The sequence below is a fragment of the Podarcis filfolensis genome (genome assembly GCF_964270895.1).
Source record: "Podarcis filfolensis genome assembly, chromosome: 3".
NCBI classification, from domain to species: Eukaryota; Metazoa; Chordata; class Lepidosauria; order Squamata; family Lacertidae; genus Podarcis; species Podarcis filfolensis.
In genome coordinates, this window is record NC_139606.1 from 90,142,839 (window position 1) to 90,168,670 (window position 25,832).

General features: G+C 44.0%; 1 protein-coding gene across 1 annotated transcript in view; it reads right to left on the minus strand.

Moving 5' to 3' along the window:
- The window catches only part of GALNT14 (polypeptide N-acetylgalactosaminyltransferase 14), a 250,909-nt gene that overhangs the window by 119,069 nt on the left and 106,008 nt on the right, over positions 1–25,832 (minus strand). Inside the window, exon 2 of the mRNA XM_083604545.1 lies at positions 7,886–8,055. Within this exon, the coding sequence (XP_083460671.1) occupies positions 7,886–8,055 (170 nt within the window). The remainder of the gene's footprint in view (positions 1–7,885; positions 8,056–25,832) is intronic.

The following is a 25,832-nucleotide window of genomic DNA, read 5'->3' on the forward strand; positions in this document are numbered from 1 at the left end:
CTAGGATCGACGAGCTGGTTTGTGTGTCTTGTTTCATAGGCTGCATAAAGAACATGCCTTTAAAGCACATTCATCGCCCAAAGAATCCCGGGAACTATAGTTTACCCCTCACCGAACTAAAATTCCCAGTCCCTTTAAAACAATTCTTTGGGGAGGGGGTTGGAAATGTGCTTTAAATGTACGCAACCTTACTGAGATCAGCCTGGATATTGTGTTGGCGAACTATAAACCAGAACTAGAAACACTTGCCACTTTCCTCCCAATACTTGCCACTAATCTCCTCTTTGCCTTTTTTGCTGGATGCTGGCTTCCACTTCTGCCTGTGATCAGAAAAAGTACCAAAAACGGGAAGCTGCATTATTATGGTAAGACAATTTGTCTGTCCTCCTAGCCTAGTATCCTCAATTCTGGTAGTAGCTGTCCAAGGTGCTGATAGGTCTTTCCCATCACCTGCTATCTGATCCTTTCAACTGGAGATGCCAGAGATTGTACCTGGAGTCTTTTACCTGCAAAGAATTGGGCTCTTATCAATGAATTACAGTCGCCTGGCTCTGAAATGGGGTCATACTGTGAATTCACCGATCTATCTCTACTACTTAGCATTTGAGCCAGGCTTCAAATATTCAGGTTCAGGTCACAGATCAAGACTAGCAGGCTACAAAAAACAACTTGCTACAGTCCATTCTCTGTATAAACGGGACTTAAAATGGCCTATTGTTCTCACATACTTGTTCAAAGGAAGACCAGGGTAAGGGTTATTTGATGACAGACTTTTGAAATGAAGGAATGATTTGGATGTGATGAGTCCCCAATTCAAATCATGAAGAAGCAATCCCATCTTTAACAAGACAAGGAGCTACTAGCTCCCCCATGGCGGACATGCTTTGGTCCTGGGTTCAATCTAGGGATGGACAGATCAGCCTATTTTTTTTTCACTTTCACAGGCATTCAACCATAAATCCATTCCCTTCATTTTCTGCGGATATGACAAGTTAAAGTCAACATTTAAGTTGTATCCATTGTTCCTTAAAAAAACACATTATGTATGCCATTTGTAGGCACTTTCTCCTAAAAGACATTATTTTTGAACACACACAATTTGCATGTCGTGTGCATTTCTTGAAATGAAACTGCACTGCAAAATTTGCCAAAATGTGCTATCTGCTTGATAACTGCCTGCTTACGACATAAAAGTCTAGGAGATGTGAATTAGGTTTGCTCCCATTTTAATAGAGAGAATCAGTTAAATTCTCCTTCACCCCCAGATTATTCTCTACTAAAGGATCTAGTAGACCTGGGGAACATCTTTGCCTGAAATCATGACACTACCAGTCAGAGTAGATGATACCAACCTATATGAATCAATGGCTCTCATTATAAGGCACTGGCATCTGTTCATGTTATAAGCTGCATAGTGCTATCAAAACTATGAATAATTTTAAAATATCATTTTTTTGAACTGCACTCCTTGAAATATTCAGATTTCCCCATTTCCTCCCCTGTTTGGTTTCCCTTTCCATCTTTTTTGCACTTCTCCCTTGTTTATAACAACTGCTGAGCCAAAACCAGCATGTCACCAGCAGAAACTAGCAATAGTGGCAGCTACTGTATATCTATAAAACCAATGGAGCATTTGGAAGGTGGAGGTCAGCGGGGCTAGCATATGGAGCCACAAAGCCATGGAACACTGGCATGCCTTGACTCGTTGGGAGGTGTCTGCTGCAGATGGCAGAGACCCAAAAGCAATCAGGAAGAATTCTTTTGGCTGTGGGCAATTCATCCCACTCACTGTTACATTTCTAGCCTGCCAAGCTGGAGTGTATGACTTTATTCCAGATATTGCACACGCACACACAAACACAAAAAAACACATGGGGCAGGCAGGAGATGATTTACAGTGCAATTTTGGCTCCAAGTTTATTATTGCTTTTGCTAGTATGTATGTATTTATGAGAAGAGAATCGAAAAGATAGTGGGATGCGATCGTTTCTGTGTTTATGAAGAATAGCAATAGCAACGCTGTTTTATTATTAGATCTGAGAAAGAGGTCTTGTACTTTTAGGAAAAGGTGAACAAAGGATTGGTGACAAGAAGTCCTCATGAAGAAATGGAATTGAGCATGGAGGAATATATTGACCTAATATGTTCACTTGTTTTTAAGTAGTTCCGGTATCAGTGGTATGGCTCTTATTGGTGATGTGGGTTGTGCACATAATTTTCCTACAGGTCGTTGTCCCATTCCAAAACAAACTATTGTTGTGTTAAGATAAGTTTAAGACTCATCTAAAGGTTGATATTATTACTGGCCACAAAGTAGATGTAAATTCATTTATTTATATTAGATTTCTACACCAAAGGATGTTAGTTGCTGCAGCTGAGGATTACAGAAAAGTAACAACTGACTACCGCTGCTACCTACCATATTTCCACTCCATTGCAGCTATTATCTACAAGTATATAAGCAAAGCACAGCTTCCATAATTGTTTCACAAAACATCATCTTGGCTTCCTTCCTTGCAATGTTGCACCTGCAATATCCCACCAAAAACTTGGGGGACAAAGCAGGAAACTTGGCAGGGTCTAAGGGCTCCACTCTCATAAGAATTTCTATTTCCAGATTTTCCCAGATCCCGTTATATTATCACAGAACTTCAGTGCACACTTATACTGTGATTGCCCTGCATTTCTTATTTTGCATGTTCCCAGCACTCAAAATACCTTTTAGCTACTTGTCTACCCATTGACACAGTGATAATCTTATTGAAAGGGTCCAATCATCATGTTTCTTGCCTGACTCTATAAATGCATGAATTTCAATGCATGATCACAGCAAGCTTTTTAAAAAGGCATTTTTTTAATGTTCCTCCTGCCATTATGCTGGGTGAACATGTCGTGAGAACATTCCCATTTTCCAAGGATTTGGAAATGGAGAAAATGGAGGGAATATTACTGACATCTTTTTGTTTTCATCAATGTGTTGCAGGTGGGGCAGTTGCCCCAAACAACATGAAAATAAAGAATCATTGAAATGCAAAATGGAAATGACCTATTAGGTCATTTAATCTGCCTCCTTCCAAGTCAGGGTTTTTCAGACACTCATTGACTGAAACTGTGTGATTTCCATTACTGCTCCAAGAAGATCAAATTCAATAAATCTTACACTTATTTCCTCTAAAAGACATTCCACCTTCATGTGCTTTGTTTTCCATTTTTCATACACCATTTTATAGACCAATGTTAAACAATTCCACTTGCAGCTGGAAGATTTTCTTTATTTATAGACGGAGTATCATCTTAGAAATGCTATTCTCACTCTTGGCTAGATAGAGATATATAATACAACACACACACACACACACACACACACACACACACACACACTATCCAGTTTTACAGTCTAGAGGTTACCAGAGTACAACCCACTAAGTTATGCTGCTGTGCAATTTGAAGTCATTTTACTAGAGCTTCCATTAGCCTTCCCTGTTCACCAAACACTGGAATTAGTGGAAGTGTGCACAGAAACAAGGCCTGGTGGATTGCCTTCAGCTACCATCCTACCACTGAAGGTACAGGTTTACCAAAGAGATTTGCTTTATTCTTCTTTTCCTAACGTATCCTTTCATTCTGACAGCTGAATTGCCACGAGCTGATTTATTCAGCAAGCTGGCCGCAGTAGACTCAAGACCCAGACTTAGCAATTCCTGCAAGACAGCAGCTAATTTAGAGCCCCATCAGTTTAAATTATTGAGACCCACCATGTTTATCCACATTTAATTTTATCTGCCATTGCAATGATCACTCTTTCCAGGGCTATGAAATCCTTTCGCATCCTCACAGTCTGCTGTGGACAATTATGTCATATTCTGGGTCATTGGTGAATTTTGCCACCTGGCTGTCTGGGTTGCTTTCCAGTCATAACGAATACGCTGTGCAATGATTCTGTTTCCAACAAAGAGCATGAGGGCAACTTGATGTTTATCTCTTTCACATATTTGTCTAAAATGGATCACTTGCACACACGTACCATCTTTTCATCCAGTTGCTAATCCGGGAAAGAACCTTTCATCTCTTGATCTAACACTGGTTTGCTTCTCTTAGAAGCAGTTGATAAAAAATTATTCAGAAAGATTACAACAGCAAGGGCTTTGGGGGGAGTTCCTATGTTGCTAGCTGCCAGTAACTTACATGTAAAAGGTAAAGGGGCCCCTGACCATTAGGTCCAGTCATGACCGACTCTGGGGTTGCGGCACTCATCTCACTTTACTGGCCAAGGGAGCCGGCATACAGCTTCCGGGTCATGTGGCCAGCATGACTAAGCCACTTCTGGCAAACCAGAGCAGCCATTTACCTTCCCACCGCAGCGGTACCTATTTATCTACTTGCACTTTGACGTGCTTTTGAACTGCTAGGTTGGCAGGAGCTGGGACCGAGCAATGGGAGGTCACCCCATTGCGGGGATTCAAACCGACGACCTTCTGATCGGCAAGCCCTAGGCTCTGTGGTTTAACCCACAGCGCCACCCACGTCCCCAACTTACATGTACACACACACACAAACGCTTCTTACTTTTCCAAGCACCTCTAGCAAAGGGATGTGTCAAAGACAAAAGCCTTATTGAACTGAATGTGAGTTGTGCAATCCATTCATTATCTTCAACTTGGGAGATGCATGAGAAATATTTTCCGGAGATACCCTGTGAACTTGACCACTAACTTCTGAACTCTCTAGTTTCTACCAATGGGAACAATCTAGCCTACACTAAGCACATAAAAATCAATCTTATATGCAGGACTTTTTTTTGAGCCAGAACTCAGTTCTGGCACCTTTCAGGTGGGTGCCATCGCCATTCTAAAAGAACAAGGGAAAACAGCACTGAAAAATAGCACTGCTTATATGGTAAGTAAGGAAGTTGTTAGAGGGCACATTCTGGGGCCTACGCTGATAAGGGTGTGCTAGAGAGAGGGCAGCCCCAACTTCTTTTTATGGAGCTTGGGGCTTTGAGGTCCCAACCTGAACCAGAGGCAATCACCACTTCAGAGCTCCTGCAAAGGAGAGCGTCTGCTGAATTTAATAAAGAAAGAAGACTACCAGGGAGAACTGGAGAAGGTCCATAGTTCAGAGGCAGAGCACCTGCTCTGAATGCAAGAACATCCCAGGATCAACCCCTAGTATCTCCAGGCAATCCTGAGCTAGACGGACCCAGAGTCTGACTTGGTATAAGGCAGTTTCCTGTGCTCCTGTGAGTAGTTCATCCACTTGCCACGGGGGCTAAAGCATATGGAAAGTAAGGCGGGTGCTCTCTGAGCTACCCACAGAGCTACCCAACAGCAACGCCTGAATCCCAGGCAGATGGCATTCGGGTAAATACAGCTGGGACATCATGCCTGATCAATGCCATTAGTGTCAAAACTCAGATAGAGTTTTGCACGCTCACTCCATCAATGCCTGTGAGGGAGACCCGCCACTAACAATCTCCAAAAGATTAGAGGATGAAATTCTCCCTGCTTCCCAAGCCACTGCTGCTTGACAGTTTCCATTAGCCCACCAGGCAGCTCTGGGCAATCAGATGCGCTGTCCCTGGCCTCTCCTCCCAATGAGACTCATTGCCGCAGCCTGTTCTACAAAGTGCACTGCGGTGCCAGAGGGGAGCTGCTGAATCTCCCCAAGCAGCTGGCCAGTGACAGGCTGTATCTCCCACTGGGAGCAATTCCCTCCCTCCTTGCTAACTGAGCTCCCCACTCACTCCCTCGGCCAGTCCGGACACCTGCTGTTGTTGTTGCTTTAAATTCATGTGCTTGCTCAGGTACTTAGCTAATGCTGCATCCTCCTGACATCTTCAATAAACCAGAACCCAATTACTGCATGAAGGAATCAGGAGGGGGAAATATAATTAGCCCATGCTACAATTACGTTCTGTGCCATCTCTAGCTCCATCAATGAGAATTGATGGGAGAGTGCTGTTGCACTCAGGTCCCGTTTTTGAGCTTCCCATGGGCATCTGGTGGCCACGGTGAGAACAGGATGCCGGACTAGATGGGCCATCTGTGGCTCTTCTTATATTCCTGATATACACCCCTAATCACAAACAGAAACTCAGTGCCCTGGTGTACAGAATCTGGACCAAGGGATGGGATGAAATGACAGCCAATTTACATCTACTTTCATCTTCAATGGGGCAGCTGGTGAATATTCCATTTGTTATTTCTCTCCAGGAATGACATGCTCTCTGCTTAGCTATTAACCGACACCCATCAGGGCTGTCAACTTCCCTCTGGGGGAAAGAGCATCTGGCTATAGTCTGCAAACAAATGAGAATCTCAGCAGCGCTTGCACTTAAGCATCAACACAACATTATCTAGTATAGATTGGCTCCTACCATAATATTCACATGAGAGGGGGGCTGGGGGGAGGAAAGTTTTCACATGGAAACTGAATTTAAGGATTTTCTAGTCAGCATCCAAGATTTAATTTAAGGGCTGTGTCTTAAACCCAGATCTGTGGCAAGATGACAGTCTGGCGGTTCTCCCTGTGCCTCTTCTGGTACTAGGCCAATAGGGGAATCACTCAATAAAAAAATTTACTCAGACTCTCCTACTAGAGGAGAAGCTTATGGTTTTTCTGGAGAGGACAGAAGCATTTCTTGTCAACTTTAGACTTGGATTGATCTACCCTTTGCTTCCTTCCAGATGGCTCTTCCAGGCTGCTCTAGATGTGAACACAGAAAGCTGCCTTATACTGAACACTGGTCCACCGAGTTCAGTACAGTCTGCACTGATTGGCAGCAGCTCTGCAAAGCTTCAGGCAGGGGTTTATTGCAGCTCTACCTGGAGATGCTGAGGAACAGAACCTGGGACCTTGTGCATGGAAAGTGAATCCTCTGCCACTGAGCTCAAGTCTTTCCCCTGCAGCTGAATACGTTTCCAGTCATACAGCGTTTGGACAACCTTCAGACATTACAGGACAGAGTTTTATCTGAAGGGCTGCCTGGTCTACCTTAAAGATGAAGAACTGTCAGAAGGGAGAGCAGCAGGGGCCTTGAAGTGGCCCATCAGCACTTAGCACCTGGACAGCACACTAAGCTCATCAAGGAAGAGTCATTTCAATCTATATACACAGCACATGCAAAATGCATGCATGCTTTCCTGGTGCATTTCCTCCTGTTTGGTTACACCTTTAAGTGGCCACCCTAGAACGGATTTAGTGCTGAGATGCTCACCATATATTGTTACTCTGCGAGCTTGCAGTAGCAAACTGGGATGAAGCAATGGCCGGTTTGACGGTTCTTCTCGCATCGTGATTTTTGCACAGCACCCACCCCCATGATTCGTGATATATTGCTAGGTCAAAAATTATGAAACCGATATCATGATAGGGACTTCAAACTGGTTTTGGACAATATATTGATATATCGCCCCATGCTAATAATGTCTGTAAAGCATTTTTGGCATCACAAAAGCAATATACAAAACAAAACAAAAAGTGAGAGAATATCACTGATTGAGCCCATTGATTCCTCTTTAGAATAAATAATAACATGAGGTTGTATCCAATGAATATGTCCGTATTTGTGCAACACAACTCACCTGCCTCCTTGCTCTGCTAAATCCCTGTACAGCTCCTAAATCTGTTCTGCAGGTTCACCCATATTTCCAGAGCAGATTTCTTTTGAGGGGGAGACATGCAAGGAAAGGATAGAGAGCAGAACAGGATGACATGGTTGGATGCAGCCCCTGAGCTATGCCTCTACAGACCATCAGACCTAGGGTGTACTCCCCAGTAACACAATTCAGGAACGGTCAAGTCCTTTTGCAGGAGTGTGTGTGTGGCAACTGTGTTTTCTGATCTGCAACTGGAAAAGAGAGAGAGAGAAGAAGGAATATGGAACCTGTGGTGTCTTGTGTCTCGTATGCCACGGTCACTGGGTATCCTCTCACTCTCCCGCTGGTTGAAGGCATATAGTCGATACGGGTCCTCTCCTCCCTTCCATTTCCGGGCAGTCAGGTACTTTCGTTCTTCAAACTGATTCCAGAGGTCATCCCAGTCGATGTCAGAGCCCTGTTCATGTACAAACATGGATGCTCATCAGAACAAGAAGCACTGCAACTGAATAGTCATGCCTTTGTTGTCAGCATGGAAAGCGAATCCTCTGCCACTGAGCTAAAGTCTTTCCCCTGCTGCTGAATACGTCTCCAGTCATACAGCGCTTGGACAGCCTTCAGACTTCAGTTTTATTTGAAGGGCTGTCTGGTCCAACTTAAAGATGAAGAACTGTCAGAAGGGAGAGCAGCAGGGGCCTTGAAATGGCCCATCAGCACTTGGCACCTGGACAGCACACTAAGCTCATCAAGGAACAGTCTTCTCCACTAGGGTGGGGTGTACTGTATTTACATTTAAATTACAGTGGTATCCCTTGGTTACGTACTAAATTCATTCCGGAGGTCTGTTCTTAACCTGAAACTGTTCTTAACCTGAAGCACCACTTTAGCTAATGGGGCCTCCCCCAGCCGCCGTGTGATTTCTGTAGTCATCCTGAAGCAAAGTTCTTAACCCGAGGTACTATTTCTGGGTTAGCAGAGTCTGTAACCTGAAGCGTATGTAACCTGAAGCGTATGTAACCCGAGGTACCACTGTATAGTAATTAAATTTCAATCTATACACAGCACAGCACACCTCAGGTTAAGAATGGTTTCGGGTTAAGAATGGACCTCCGGAACGAATTAAGTTCATAACCCGAGGTACCACTGTACTCACTTATCCCTCTTTAAGGCGTGATCTGCCCTTGTAGCAGAACAAGGTGGTAGAGGCCTGTGTTAACAGAACACAGCTTCAATTGCAGCATCTGCCTGCACCCCTTGCCCAAGCCACAGCCCAAACCATCCCCGCCATGCTCTCCTCGCCATACCCTCACGTGCTGAAGAGTCAACCTGTCCTTTCGTTCAGCTGCACACAATGGCTTTGTCCCTGCATTGTGGAAGCCAACACAATGGGGCCCTGATAAAATCACATCATTACAGAAGCACAGCCTCTTTGATCTCAACCTGTGTGTAGTACAGAGAGATTCAAAACTTGTACAATTGTTCCAACACCAGGGGGGCGGGATGTGTGATCTTATCCAATAATTGATCTCTCTTTTTTATTGTTAAGTCAGTATCCAAGTCCCTTTTGGCTGCTAACAGCACAAAATGAGGCTTTCAAAACAGGCAATTTTACCCCATAATTGATTTTATTCACATCTGACAGCACATTTTAATGTAATAATAGGTAGGGGAGGAGGGGGAATGATGCCTCTGACAAATGAATGGCCCACGTCCCCTTCATCAGCTTTACACATTGGACTGGTCCAAAGTACCCCTGTAATGTTTAATATTACATTTCATGTTGGCTATAAAGGCAAGCACCAAATGGCTAGCTCCTATTACAGCGATGAGACATCTTTTCTCAAGCACCTAAGTGAGGGGCTACATCAAAGCCCTTCTGGACATTTAAATTTATACAAGATCACTCTTATCTACATGCTTGCAGACTTTTGACTCCTTTAATAAAAAAAATCCAATACATTTGTGCAGCATGCTTCATTAAATTCCACCAAAGTAATGCTGATTATTTATTTAAACCATGATCCACCTATAATGTTGCCTGTGCAAGTCACACGGAAATGAATGGAAGCCATGCAATTCTTTTCAGTTGTAACCTGCATTCAATTCAATGAGGTATGCATGATGGGGAATGGCAGTGGTTTGTGACCAATGTGTCTAACCACATCTTTTTTTTCTTCTCTAAACTACCATTAATCCAAATGCTTCTTGCTGCTGCAAGAGAAAAGGAATCCAACCTTCTGCTGGCCCTCTTTTAGGCTTGCTCCTGCAGCACAGTCTCATAGATGTTTGCTCAAAAGTAAGTCTGACTGTGAGGGACGCGGATGGCGCTGTGGGTTAAAAAACAGAGCCTAGGACTTGCTGATCAGAAGGTCGGTGGTTCAAATCCCCACGACGGGGTGAGCTCCTGTTGCTCGGTCCCTGCTCCTGCCAACCTAGCTGTTTGAAAGCTTGTTAAAATGCAAGTAGATAAATAGGTACCACTCCGGCGGGAAGGTAAACGGCGTTTCCGTGTGCTGCTGTGGTTCACCAGAAGCGGCTTAGTCATGCTGGCCACATGACCTGGAAGCTGTACGCCGGCTCCCTAGGCCAATAAAGCAAGATGAGCGCCGCAACCCCAGAGTCGGTCACGACTGGACCTAATGGTCAGGGGTCCCTTTACCTTTAAGTCTAACTGTGTTCACTCCCAGGTACGTGGGCTTGGGGTTTCAGCCACAGAGTATTCATGCATAGCGGTCCTCTCTGTGTGTGCATTGCTCCGTGGTCCTTTGCTTATTACTTATAAAATCAGGAACAAAGGAAGAAGCCTTATAGTGCCCTGTCTAGCTCAGTATTGTATACACTAAGGGCTCATCCACATTTCTACTCGTCATCCTGCTTTCCCACAGGAAATCTCACTCTTTACCGCCAAGTCAGACCAAACTTCAATCCAGATTTCCGCTGATTGACGTTTGTTTTGATTCAGCACTAAAGAGCAGGTTTCCCCCAGGGCAAACGGAAAACCTCTCAGACCCCTGCTTTCTAGGCACGAAACACGTGGAAATGTGGACGAGCCCTATCTAGCAGCAGCTATCCAGCATTTCAGACAAGCGTCTCTCCTAACTCTCCCTGGAGATGCCAGGAATTGAACCTCGGCTCTTCTGCATCCACCACCAAGCTGCATCCCCTCCCCAAAGGCTCTTGTGTCCCTGACTTATGCTTTACATTTAATCTTTTCACCTTGGCACCTTATGCTCAACTTTCTCAACCAATCAATGCTATTGACAGATCTTGCTATACCCACCCTTTAATACTGCAAAAATCTGTTTTGTTCAACTTACACTGCTAGAATACTATGTAGGGCTTTAATTGTGTCTCAGCTGGATTAGTAATGTTGTGTTTTCCAGTCCTTTACTCTCCCACCTTAAGCCTTTAACTTCTGTTCAGAATTCTGCTGCCTCGCCGTTATCTTCCGAATCCCATTTAAATTGTTTACTTTTCTTTTAAAACCTGGAATGCTCTGTCCCTTGCGTATTTGCCATCTGTAGTCTTTCTTTAGAGTGCAGCTTGCGTTCTTCTTCATCATCTCCTTGTTAGGCTTTGAATCTCCTCCTATTTCTCACCTATATCCTTTAGTTTCTGCATATGCTTAGAAAGCTCTGACAACCAATGTGCTGTTTTCCACATCTCATCAGCCAAAACCGGCTGGATCACACCAAAGGAAGTTTCATCTAGCTTCCTGGTCTGCCATTCACCAACCAGGTGCCTAAGGGAAGACCATGGCAGGCCAGGACATGAGCCTGACAGCATTCTCCATACTTGTGCTCCCCAGCAAACTAGTAACTTTCTGAAAGTTCTCTTCTTGTTTTAAATCCAGCTTCAAATGTGTTAAAGAAAGTCCACCTAGAATCCCTAGATCTGATCAACAAATTTCAAAGAGGACATAGCAATAATGGGACACCTCAATTTCTCTGATATATGTTGGAAGACAAACTCTGCTAACAATGAAAAGTATTATATCTATAGATATACAAATAAATTGATATATAGATATAGATAGATATAGATAGATATAGATATATAAAATTGTCCAGTAGCACCTTAGAGACCAACTAAGTTTGTTCTTGGTATGAGCTTTCATGTGCATGCACACTTCTTCTCTAAGGTGCTACTGGACAATTTTTTTATTTTATATATATATACACACACACACACACACACACATATATATATATAGATATATAGATAGATAGATATATCTTGACTGCATCAGACCAACACGGCTACCTAACTGAATCAATGAAAAGTATTGTTATGGATTTGGGGGGACCCCCCTAAACCCCAGAAATTAATAATGGTAGGATTTTTATTATTCCGATTTTTTATTATTTATTTTTATTGGGTTTTATAAACAAGAATGATGTTAAAGAAATAAGTATACCAAGTTTTCTCATGTCATTTGTATATCACAAAAATGGCATAATAAATGTGGGAAAGTATCTACAACATATGTTTCATTGTTAGTTTTGAAGGGAAGATTGGAGGTCAGTGGAAAAATACAGGCTAAGCTTCCTTTCTGAGCCAGGGCCTCATCTGGGATAGATCCCTTAACATTTCAAAAGGTGTTGATGGCCCATCTAAGAGGAATCTTGGGCATGGGCAGACGGAAGGTTGCCAAGGTAACTGGGTATGAAGTGACAGGAAAAGAGAGTCTTTAGCTGCTGTGCTGGGAAGAAGGGAGAGGAGAGATGCCTTGGACTCTTCAAATGACCACACTGTAAAATCTGGACTCCCTCCATGCAGACTGAAGGTGTAAATAGGCAAATAAACCGTGTTTCCTAAAGCTACGTCAGTCTCTACTCTGTCTCAATTCTCCATAGGAACACAGACCTTTGGTGAGTGCCTGGAACCTCCTGGAATCTTGCTACCACTTGGCAGAGAGTGGGGGTGGCACCCAGCTTCTGCAACAGTGTAATGGCATTCTTGCCCTGCCTTGCTGACAATTTCGTATTCCAGAAGATGGGACTCAGCTATCCTCGACACAATCTTCAAGAACAAGAACCAATTGGCTGATGAGGCAGAAGTAGCTGGGACCATAAGAATGGATGAATCCTGCTGGATCAGACCAAAGAATCACCAAAATCCCTTTGGTATTTTTTTTTGGGGGGGGGCGGGCGTTACAGGTCACTGACTGTTGCCCACCCATAAGTAATCCAGTGGTGGTAGCTCCCAGTGCCAGTGGCCCCTGCAAAAAGGGTCCCCCCAAAAAAACCTGGAGCCAGTCAGTTCTGCATCTTGGTTGTGTAACTTTATTGCCAGCAATTCTGCAAAAGTCAGGGAAGCCCTGACTAAGTCTCACATCCCAGGGCATGTTTGCAGTTTCCGGCAATTGAAGAAATAATCTTTTGACTTGTAGATGGAGCACATTTGACAGGGCGAATAAATATGGACACTCACAATGTCATTTTTACTCATTTCTTCATTGCTTATACCTTCCCTAGCTGCCCTAGCTAGAGCCACAGATGAAAAGAATCCTTGCATTTTGAACAACAGCTGAGGATTTGAAGATATAAAGCATTGGAGGATGTTCTGAAAGCCATTCATTCTTAAGACCACTCCAGCCCATCAGGCTATTTTCAAGCAGGAGGATATATGAAATGTGTTTGCAAGCTTTTGGTAGGAGTCCAATATATCGTGCAATCAATACAGTTGATGTTTTTTTAAGGCATCTTGTAAAACATGATTTATCAATGCAGTAAAAGATCGGGAGAAGTTACATCCAGTGAATCCTAGAATCACTTAAGGTCCCAAGATTTATAAGGTTTGACGACAGTCCTCAGAATCCTTTCTTTTTCAGACTGCCAAAATAAAACACTTCTTTTTAAATGGGCGGGCTCCAGCCCATGAAATGGGCACAATCCAGCTCATAAGCACCATAAAGCTTCCATTTATTTCACTGCCAAAGTCAGGCATCTGCTGAGCTCCCATCCATTGAAATAAATGGAGCCTAGGTCCTTTACCTTTACCTTTAAAGTGCTTAAGTCTGGCTGAATTGTATGCAGTGTTTGGTTATAGGTATTTTACTTGTTGTTGTTTGTTTTTATAGGTATTTTACTTGTTGTTGTTTGTATTTTTTTGCTGTTGACTGCCTTGAGCGTAATTTGGTGGAAAGGCAGGATACAAAATTAACAAATGAATGAAGTTGTATTTCCTGTGCCACCAAACCAGCATTTCTGAAAGATTTGTTCTAGTCAAAGCATCTCCGTGCTTGCCACACACCCGCACATGTGACTCCTTTCTAACTGCAATCTCAATGGCACAGTCCAAGACAAATTGCCACAACTGACTTTCCTAATAGTGAATTTCAGCTCATTGCCTGTCCTCTCAAGGTGACATATGGACTAATTGCTAAGAAGGCATGCTTTGGAACAGAAGAACTTGCCTCAGTAAAGGAGCTGGGCGAGAGGACTTTCCACTCATTCCATAGCCCTACAATTTTACGACCAGCTTGAATGAGTAATTGTCATTCAAGCCAACTGATAACTTACCTGTTCCTTGATTACTGATAAAGGAGAGGTACGGGAATTAAACACTGAAGCAGGAAAACCCCTTCGTTCACCCCGGACGAAACATCAGTTATGGATTATTGGATAAGATCTTCATTATAACATTTCCACCATGCATTATCTCTTCTTCCTCTCAAGTAGAATTCTATCTGGGGACTTATTTAACTGATGTGCCGAAATCTAAATTTAATTTATTATGATCTAACTCACTTTAGGTTCCAAATTAGCATGCACCCGAGAAGGATCAAGTCAATACTCTACTTGCCTTTCTATTTGTCTTCCACACAGCTCCTCTCTGTGTGCCTCATATTCATTTTCTCTCGTGTACTGGTAATAAATTTGATTTTTTTCCCTCTCTCTCTCTCTCTCTCTCTCTCTCTTTCTCTCAGAAATTAGGCCATTTTTCTTTCAATGCTGCAGCTTAATGACTAGTATTAATTATATAAAACAGTGAGTTAATAAAGAATTTGAGAGAATGAGAGCCCTTCCAGCAGAGGGAGGGGGACAAGTCCTTCCCCATCTCATGGGGGGAAATAGCTAATCAGTCTCACCAGCTATTAAAAGATCCTTACCATAGCCCTCCCCTCCTCAGTCTCCAAGTTCAGACTTTAGGTATCATTAACAGGCACTGGGTGGTATTCAACTAACGTGTCCTGTCAGCAAAGATTTTCGGCTTGCACCTGTCTTTTCTCCCCATGCATGCTTTGTGCCCTCCTCAAAACTGATCCAAAGGGCTAGGGAACCCCTAGAACAGAGTTAGTGGGTATTGGGGGGGGGAGGGAGAAGAATGTTCCATTGAGCAGGTGGGAATCCTTGTGCTGATGGAACGGCCATGTTGGATGCAGCCCAAGTTAAGCCAGTGGTTTGGGCCTTTTGTGTCCTGAACCTGAAGCTGCAGAGGAACTTGGTATGTTAAGTCAGCGATGGGGAACCTGTGGTCCTTAAGTTGTCACCCTACGACAAGTCCTATCATCCCTGACTACTGGCCATGCTAGCTGGGGCTGATGGGAGTCGGAACCCCACAGCCTCTGGAGGGCCACCAGTTCCCCAACCCTCTGCTAAGCACCCAGATAATTACAATCCAGAGCTGCTCCCATTTTCTTCCAAGAGAATGAGAGAGCCCCTGCTGGTACGCAGCTCCACGTTAACAATCAAGCCCAGCAAAGCTTTGATCTGACTTTGAGGCTTCCAGAGCTGAGGCACACATACAGTAAGGACATGGTGGTCTGAGCAAAACGCCTTTCAAAAACAAGTGTTATCTGTATAAAATAAGAGCAATTCACATATCTTCGTTCAATGTATTCGTTCAATGACCAAAATGTTAAGCCACTCTGAAAAGATTTGAGACATCCCGCATGTAAGAAGATGTAACAGCTTACAAACTGATCCCTGGAGAATCCTTCGGGAAATAGTAGAGGGGTTTTTTAACACTAAAAATAGAAATGTTCCAAGATAACACTAATATGTAAGGGAATGTTCAGAGCGATAATGCAGCAGTATCCTCAACTCCCCATAGAAGGAAAGGGCTGTAGCTCAGTGACAGAGCATCTGTCTTACATGCAGAACATCCCGGGTTCAAAGCCCGGCATCTACAGGTGGTGCTGAGTTAGACAGCTGCTTTAAACCCTAGAAATCTGCTGCCAGTCAAAAAAGGCAATACTGAGATAGGTGGCCCAATGGTCTGACTTCCAGCTTTGTTTGGGGACATTTTACCACGCTGGGGTCCCCAATTCGCTTGAGGTAGAAAAACACCCCATAAAACTGTATGTGTCAGTTCCACGCTACCCCGAGTCAATGTTATTGCACTGAAAGCCACAAGCAGAGGAAAACTACCCATAAAACAAGCTATGTCCAATTTTTTTGTGGAAAATGGCCAACATTGGATAACTACTAACCTGTGTCACAACCAAGTTGGAAAAGACCCACATCCACCAAGAGACAAGGACCACCCCAATGGAATTAATACTTTCCATCACTTTATGCAGAAAGGCATGATCAGCTTTCCATAATATTCCTATAGCTTCTGTTTAAAAAAAGGAGTGGGGGGACTTGCCTTGCAAGTATTCTGCTTTCGTGTAGTACCTGCTTATAAATAAGGAGTGTTTTCCACACAGTTTCATATCAGGAAAACTATCAAGAATCATGGAAGTATGGCAGTGGACCAGAGCAGTGTTATCTCAAACCTTACATATACTGGGAATGCCCCCCAAAACTACACACAGACACATACACATAGACACGGAAGGAAACGAATCCTTCTTTAAATTACCGTAGCATATTTTTCATTCAGGTAATGTTATGCTATGCTGCTGAACCCACCACCCCCAGATGTTGTCAGCAAAGACAACACATGTCAGATACATATGAAATGTGCCTTTCATTGGCAGCAAATACCAATAAGGCAAGCCCTCAGACAGGAGATTGCAAAGCCCTCCCACCTTCTTTTCGAGATAAACCAATATGACAGCTCAAAAAAAGCTCATCCTCTATTTGTATGTTAAAGAGCCAGTATACACAATACATTGTTTGTATGTTAAAGAGCCAGTATACACAATACATTGTTTTTTGTGCATGAAAACAGACTCAGTTTTGTCTTGAGAAATGTAACGTGTAAACTGGGCAATCATATAGAAATTAGTGCCATTTCCTTGACTGTGTGCAATGCATTTGGATCAAGCCATTTGCATATATTGCCTAGATAGTATAGTATAGTTAATTAGTTAGATGATAGATGATGATAGATAGATAGATAGATAGATAGATAGATATAGATAGATAGATGATAGATAGATAGATATAGATAGATAGATATAGATATGAATATCATCATCATTAGTAGCCATAGTAGTAAGCAATACAGGCTGATGACTCAAAACAGAGCCAGCAAAGATTCATCAACAAAGGCAAGAGTCAAATGGATGCAAGACAGGCAGGACTTCAGACAGTTTCAAGGTAGATCTGTTCCAAGCACCACCACAGCATAACTGAGCCCTACAGAGCAGAGTAGGCCATCAAGAGTTCAAGCTTCATTGGCTGAGTGAAGAGTGGGTCATGCTCTGGATGGAAGTCTAGAACTCCTCTAACATTTTGTCTTCAGGAGGATGAGGACTAGTTGGCATCTCAGGCAAGGAAGAAGAGATGGGATCAAGTGATTGGAAAAGTGGTTCCGTGGAGGTGTCTTAGGCTTTCTGCTCAGGCGGCAGGGTACCTGGTACCTGGTTCTCTGATGGGGTCTGATGAGGTCTTATGAAGTCCTCTGTCTGCTCATCTCCAGATGGGGCTTTAGGTCCCCCCCCCACAAGCTCCCTTGCCCCATATCTTCCATGCCAATTCTAGGGTCATTCCCCCTGGGGGATGTGACAGCACCTTTTTCTTTGTCTGGGGCACTAGCTAGGGCAATTACGTACAAAGACTAACAAACTGAGTCCAATTTATGAGATGGAAACTCAAAGGCACTTGCAGAAGCTTTCCAATGTAAGACTGTTCCCATGTATAACCAAAAAGGTTAGTAGAGATGCTCCTTGAACTGATCACACTGCATTCAGATATACAGGCAAAGTGGGGAGATCCAAAATAACTGTATGTCAGAGCTAGACTAATCAAACTGTCTGCTAAAGCTTCAACTGAAAGTGACATTTCCAGTTCATCTGAGGACAGAGAGGCCGTGTATTTGATCATTTTCTTCACTGAAAAATTCAGCGGCGAGGTATTTCCATTATATTCTCTTAAAAAAAAGAATCCGCAATGGGGATGCTTAGCCAAAGGAACTATCCACCAAACACCACAACTAAAGGGCTACCTCAAACTGTGCAGAATCACGTGGGCTATCATCTGAGAAAGAGCACTAACACGCTGTGAAATAGCACACCTGAGTCCCGGAGGAATCAATTAGATGGGACCTCTTGGGGACAAGCAGGAAGTTTAAAGGAAAGGGCTTCATTAATTCACAGCAGAGGCTAAGTTGCTCTATCGGAAATTAAGTTGGTGGACTGAGGCCCATTCCTTTCTCTCTGACCCTGTTTCCCTCTTCCGTTAATTATTACTCAGACAAGCCGTCTTTACAGAGAGATAGGGACCCAGGGGGATGAAAGTGCACAGCCTTAATTTTTCGCCTCCTGTGTATAAAGGCTGGAAACCCAACTCTTCCCCCAAAACAGCTCTCCCTTATTGCACAAGATATTTGACATCTTCCCCTAGCTGAGAACGCACTCAGGTAACAGCTGCCTCCTCCTTTACCAGCTCACTAAGTAGCTTCCTTGGAAACACCTGTGGCTTAAAATAAAAACAAGAAAGGAAAGGCAAGTCTCTCACTGTGACAGCACATTAAAAATTGAAACTCTCTAAGCTTGGAGACATACTTCTGCGTCTGCCTCTTAAATCAAGGCTCAGGGAAAAAAGAGTGGGGGGGGGAGGAGGTGGTGGGAGGGAGAGCAGGTCATTAGCAGTAAAGACTACAATTTTCCAGCAATTGTTAATGCTTTGTTTATGTGGGTTTCTACGAATATGACATTTTAATGGCACAATAATTGTGTGATTACAGTGCAACAAGGATTGCTAGAGCAAGGAAAGAGCAGCTCAGACCGGCGCCTGCTGTGGGTTCTTCAGTTTTCCCTGAAGCCTGCAGACGGATAACCACAGGATTTCCATTCAGGACTGTCAAGCTGCGAATACCCACACTGACAAGCACCCATTTCCTTGCCCTCATGAGATGCCTTAGGCTTGTTTAGTCACAGGTGCTACAGGCACTAGGACAAACCCTTTTCTTCCCCAACATACTGTAGGTTATAATGGGCTAAGGAGCCAAAGACAACAATGAAGGTGTTATTAACAGGATGTGTACCCGCCTTTACGTTACTGCCGGTTTCTTTACACTTTATTGATATAAGTTGCATTTTCAGCTGAATTTGGGGGGAACTATTTGAAGCATCCATGGCGTCGAGCTCTTTCAATTCCTTTTGTTTGATTTGCTCATTGCAAACAGCTGAAATTTTGATAATAAACCCAATTTGCAATGGGGGTTGAATAATTTCAGTTGCAACTGTATATGTTGTGCGAAGAACGTCCTCCTTTACCCTGTCCTAAAACTTTCACCGTTCAGTTTCAATAGATGGATGGCCCCAGGTTTTAGTATTATGGGAGAGGAAGGGGGGAGGGAATTGTCCTCAAAATTATATACAGTGGTGCCTCGCAAGACGAAATTAATCCGTTCCGCGAGTCTCTTCGTCTTGCGGTTTTTTCGTCTTGCGAAGCACGGCTATTAGCGGCTTAGCGGCTATTAGCGGCTTAGCGGCTATTAGCGGCTTAGCGGCTTTAAGAAAACAAGGGAACAAAGGAACAAAGGAAACAAACTCGCAAGAACTCGCAAGACGTTTTGTCTTGCGAAGCAAGCCCATAGGGAAAATCGTCTAGCGAAGCGACGCAAAAACCGAAAAACCCTTTCGTCTTGCGCGTTTTTCGTTTTGCGAGGCATTCGTCTTGCGGGGCACCACTGTACTATCCTATTCCACTCATGTTGTTCACCTTTTCTCTAAAATTAAAAAGTCCCAAATGTTGTAACCTTTCCACATAGGGGAGTTGCTCCGTCCCCTTGGTCATTTTGGTTGCCCTTTTCTGAATCTCTACAATGCTTTTTTTGAGCTGAGGCACCAGAAGTGTACACCGCGTTCCACGTGCAGCAGCAACACACATTTTTATCATGGCAAAAAGATATTGACACTTGTGTTTTTGGAATCTTTTCCTAAGGATCCATAGCATGGCATTTGCCTTTTCATAGCTGCTACACACCGTCAGCATTTTCTCCGAACTGGCCACTACGACCTTGAGGTCTTGCAGAGGTTGCCAGTATGCACACCATGATCAGTATGTCAAGCCCAGCCCTGTGAGTAAAGTCTGTTGCCTCCCCTGTCTCTGGATGTTCCCTTCCCTGATTAAAAAAATATATGTTCGTATCAAGGGTTGTCATACGTCCTCTTTTTCCAGGACACGTCCTCTTTTTTTAGGGGTAAAATTTCTGTCCAGGCGGACTTTTTGAATTTGCCAAAATGTCCAGGTTTTGCCACATCCCTTCCTGGCACCCTCTGATGTCACTCCAGTGCGTGACCCACCCACAGCATGCCCCAGGTGCCAGCAAGTGGCAGGGGGTGGGACTCGATGGCCCTTGTGGTCTCTTCCAACTCTATGATTCTATTCTATGATTCTAAGTGTGTCCTCTTTTTTGCTCTTCAGAATACAGTGGACGCTCGGGTTGTGAACATGATCTGTGCCGGATGCATGTTCGCAACCCACAGCAGCACGTCTGCGCATGCACGGGTTGTGATTTGGTGCTTTTGTGCATGCACAAAGCACAATTTAGTGCTTCTGCGCATGCGTGACTGCTGAAACCCGGAAGTAATCCGTTCCGGGACTTCCAGGTTTCGGCACATCCATAACCTGAAAAAAACGCAACCTGAAGCATCTGTAACCCGAGGTATGACTCTATTGCTCTGTTGGAGGAAGGGAAGAAAACCTGAAAAAACCAAAATTCTATGTAGATTTACAGATGGTTGTTTCCAAAGGTTGTAAGAGGAACGAAATAGAATGTTTAGTTGGGGATTCCATTTGCCATCAGTCTCCTCTAGTGAAGTTCTTCTCCTTGCCCTGCTTTGCCTCTCTGGGTAGGATTCTAGATTGGCATTTCTTGACTTTGTTTTATTGACATTCCAAAGAATTTGAGTTGGGTTCAACGGCAACTTCCTAAGCCAGGCATAGGCAAACTCGGCCCTCCAGATGTTTTGTCCCTGCCAGATGGCAGACTACAACTGCCATCATCCCTAGCTAACAGGACCAGTGGTCAGGGATGGTGGGAGTTGTAGTCCCAAAACACCTGGAGAGCCGAGTTTGCCTATGCCTGATCTAAGGGGTCTAACTTGAGTTAGAACGATAAAAGCCTGTAATGAAGAAGCATCGATTCCAAGCAGGCTTGCTACGTTCTGTAAAATCACCAGGGCTTAGAGGGGCATTTTGGTGGGGTAGGGGGAAGGCAGTCAATCTATGAAACTGACAATATCAGGGCAGATTATGGATCTTGTCAGGCAGTGTTAAGTCTTTTGTTCTCTGGTTTGTTTGGAGCTTCCTTCTCATTACCCCTAATGAATAAGCCGTTTGCATTTTAAATCACTTCTGGCTGCATTATTGTTACCACCGTGAACCAAAATAACCTTGAAGAGAGTTTCACAAATTTTCAGAACCGCTGGTCTAACATACAAGCCCTGCATATGCTCGCATGCTGCAGGTAAGAGGATAAAGGAGAACAAAACTCTTCGATTTACAATTCCCAGAGAAAGTAACAGAAAGAAAGACACTTTCATTTGGCACAGTGTGTTTTGCTCACAAGTGTCAACGCAGTCCTGGCAGCAGTGGGAATGCCAGCTGTCTACAAAACACACCGGTAAAGAGCATTAAATTTCTGCTTCTGCCAGAAGTATCCACGAAAGCAAACTGCTTGTCTGTCTCTAGAGAAACTAATTGCTGGGTAAAACCAAATGCAGCAAATTGTACATGTGCCACACTAAATCAGCATCTTTCGCCCCCTCCTACAGACTGCTACACCACATTCCCCTCCCCCGAGGACTCTTACAAGGAGGAAAGTGATAAATCCCCCATCAATTCATGCTCAAGATTTCATCCCTCCATATTTCTAAGATTTAAGGTTATATTCTTCCGCATTCCCTCTCACACATACACACAAACCACACACCATCTTTTCTCTGTCACTGTAACTGAAAGGCACCAGACTGACGTATATTTTATCCTTTTTTTTTTCCAAAAGGGTGAAGAACATATGAGCTCCATCAAGCTAAGGAGGCACTGACAACAGCTTTGTTGTGCTCAGCTCATCTTCCATAACTTCTTCATCTCAAACTTTCAGCAAGGGTGCCTGTCTTGTTAACTTCTTGACTGGCAGCTGTCACAATGCAGACATGTGACTTCTAGGAAATGGACAAGGAAATGGACTCAAATCTTCTTTGACGACGTATCATCTGGCGGAAGCTTTTTCAGTCATGGGGAAGGAATTGAAGGAATTGAGACCCTGGCTGAATTCTATTGTCAGTGGAGGAATTCTGCTGGAATTCACTCACATATTAGAGCTTTCAGAAGTAAAACCCTATTTCCAAAAAGAGTGTCATGCCAGAAATACATTTTTCAGCTTGATAGTTATGAGGGAAGGAGAGCACTAGAGGGCTAGGAAACTATAATACCTGCCATATGGAATATGGAGAGGTATCACTATACTTAAAATTTGTATACCGCTCTTCCTCCACAGATTTCAGGGCAGTTCACAGCACAGAAACGCAATATAAAAGTACAAAATACATGATAAAAACAAGAACCAAAAAGAACACCACACAAACCAATAACACCCCCCCCCCACCTCCCACCAACACATTAAAAAGGTGTATAAGAATGGAGTGAGCAGGAGCAGGCCAAGATCCCCAAGCCTCTCAGCAAATCCTACAGCTTTGACTCCCTCCACATCTTCATTTTACCACAACAGGAAAATTCTGACATGCTCCCCAGGAGACTGGAATTAGGCCAAGTGACAAAAAATGTTGATTTGCCCCCCCACACACACACACACATAAGGAATCAGATCCATGCATATTTATTTCTAAGTCTCTCTGAAATTTGTCTTCGGAACAATGATAGAGACCAAAAAACAAACAAACCCAACAGCAGTAGAAAGGTTAACCTAAAGCAGGAGTCAGCAAACTTTTTCAGCAGGGGGCCAGTCCACTGTCTCTCAGACCTTGTGGGGGGCTGGACTATAAGCCAACCCCCACACCGACTCTCCCCTCCCTTCTCCACAGCACCGGACGAGCCCCAGTGGCTGCTCATCTGTGTCTTGCGAGCGGCAGGGGCTGGTGGCGGTGGCGGGGGGGGGACGATGAGTGGTGTGCAAAAGGGCTCCGGAGAGGGGTTGCTTAAAATGGCAGCCACTCAAGCACTGCTGCTGCTGCTGCTGCTGCTGCTGCTGCTGCTGCTGCTGCTGGCACCAACAAAGCCCAGCCCCCTTCCTCCTCTAGGCAGGGTGGGGAGAAGCCCAGAGGAGGGAGGGAGGGAGGAGGAGGGAGAGGGAAAGAACGTGTGCACTGGCGATCCACATGGCAATTCCTGTACCGTCTGCAGGCCGGATCCAAAAGGCAATTGGGCCTGATCTGGCCTGTGGGCCTTAGTTTGCCAACCCATGACCTAAAGCTGTAGTAATCTGATAGAACAATAGTTTAGAGGACATACAGAGTGGTCCAGTTCAGCTGTCACATTCCCTGCCCAACCAACTATGGTTTGCTGGCTCAAGAATATGCGGTGAATTCACCTCTCTTCCATCTACCTCATACATACTTGGCTTAATATAAGACCTCCTTTTGTCAATCCACAGTTAACACCAATGACACTGTTTTGAATACTCCCTTCAAGCAGTGCTTTCCCCCCCCCCCCCCCAGGACTCAAGGATATGCAGTACCGGCACCTATTTTTGTAGAAGAAAAGCATTGTCTTCAAGTCATATGCATTGACAGCTATATGGCTTCACCCCTGTTGTCCACACATTGAGGACACTGTGCAGTGAGGTGCCTATGTGTATACAGCCATCTAGATACCCCTTCATGGAAGTTCTGTTGAAGGCATAGGAGTTGGGGGGGCAGCACCAATAGATAGGATCCCACTCCCCTTTCCATGTGTTTACATGAACTTGACAAGAGAGCGGAGGTAGCAGAGAGAGATCCTAACGGACAGCTCCGTGCGCATCAGTGTGGAGGCTGCTTGCAATGGAGACAGGGAAGAGGCCAGAAGAACATCCTCTGCATTCCTTGAAATGTGATTATATGCCTGTTAACTCCTGTCCAACAATCAAGCTCACACAGAACAAGAAGCTTCCAGGCTCCCGAGTGCTTTCCTTTCTCGGTGAAGTACTGTATCATGTCAGCCGGGCTGACAGAAACCAAATGTTAGAGTCTAAATCATGCTGAGAAGACGAGAGAGAGAGAGAGAGAGAGAGAGAGAGAGAGAGAGAGAGAGAGAGAGAAAGGCAGGCAAGAAGCTCAGTCAACCAATATATTGTCACAGTGAAGGAAGGAAGGAAGGCAAAGCCCTATATGAATAGGTCATATATGGGTTTTTCAAGAAGCCATCTGCATCTGGACTGTGCAGAAAATATAAGCATCACCCCAAAAAAGAACAGAAAAGGCTACATATTTGCAAAAAGTATGCTAACTTGTATGTATAAATGCAAATATACTGTATAATAATTTGAAATAGAAAGATAATAACGTCTCACCATAGTGGGGTAATAAGACTATGGCGAGGGGAGCTGGGTGCTTGCTCAGCCTACAGTCCAGGTTCTCACTGTTCATGGGCAATTTCAAGACCCCTGCTTTCCCTTCTTAAACTTCTTGATCCAGGCTTGGGTCACATCTTCATGATACATTTAAAGCACTATTATACCACTTTAGCAGTCAAGGCTTCTCCCAAGTATCCTAGGAACTGTAGCTTGTTAGGGATGCTGAGAGATGTTAGAAAGCCCCATGTTCTCCTCATGGAGCTACAATTACCAGAGTTCTTCTTAAAGAGGGATTAATATTCTGAAGAGCAGAAAAGAGGACACATTTGCCGACTTCTACTTTTAACTATGGATCGCTATAATGACTCATTTTACATAATCATGAAAAAGAGGGTGTGTCCTGGAAAAAGAAGACATATGGCAACCCAAACGTCTCTGCAAAGTGCCACTCTTTAGCAATGCTATATTTCTAGAAAAATAGGTGCCGCAACTCACCATGAACGCCTCCCTTGTTCTCTTATAATGGCAATAGTGCCCACCTGAGAAGGGCTGGAACTGAGTTCTGACGAGTTCCAGCTGGAAAAAGCCCTGTTTTTTAGTCCTTTGGGGGAAAAACAAGCTACATTTCCCAGCATTCTTTGGGAGACTGTTAAAGTGGCTTAGTAGTGCTTTAAATGTATGGTGCTGATGTGGGCTTGGAGTCCTTTAAAGAGAAGACTCAGAGACTGTCCTTTGACAACCATTCAACGAAAGGACACATGAGCACCCTTAGCACAAAAGGAGGAAAGTTATCCCCAAAAGAATCTCAGGCTAACGATGAGGGACATACTCACACACACACACACCATCTTTTGCTGAACTAGACGTTAAAAAGGTTCATCTTTTATTGACCTAACATGTTTAGTGTTGTACAAAGTTGCATGTCGTCTGTTATCTCTCCCTTATATGCCTTTGTAATGTCCCCACAAAAGCGCACTCTGTTCTACCTTGGTCACATCAGTCCTAATTGGTATGACTGAGCCATAGCAAAATGGACATAAACACCGTTTCAGCAAAACGAGAGCCTCATCAAACCACCATATAGCCTGGCCATCTGGCATAGATCCTCTCTGGGGAATGAGATAACCTGAGGTGTTTTACTGCCTTGCTGCAACTTCCCTGGGCAAGTGCCTCCATTATGAGGGAGAGAGTCTGTTTGTGGGCTGTCTGTGTGTGGTTTTACCTGCCTGCCCTCCCTGCAACATGTGTGTGTGTGTGTGTGTGTGTGTGTGTGTGTATTCAAGAATACTGGAGGCAGGTGATAATCTTTCAGCAAGAATCGCAACCAGGCAATTTGTGCAAATGAGATTTAAATATCTTCCACCGTGCTGGCCTCAA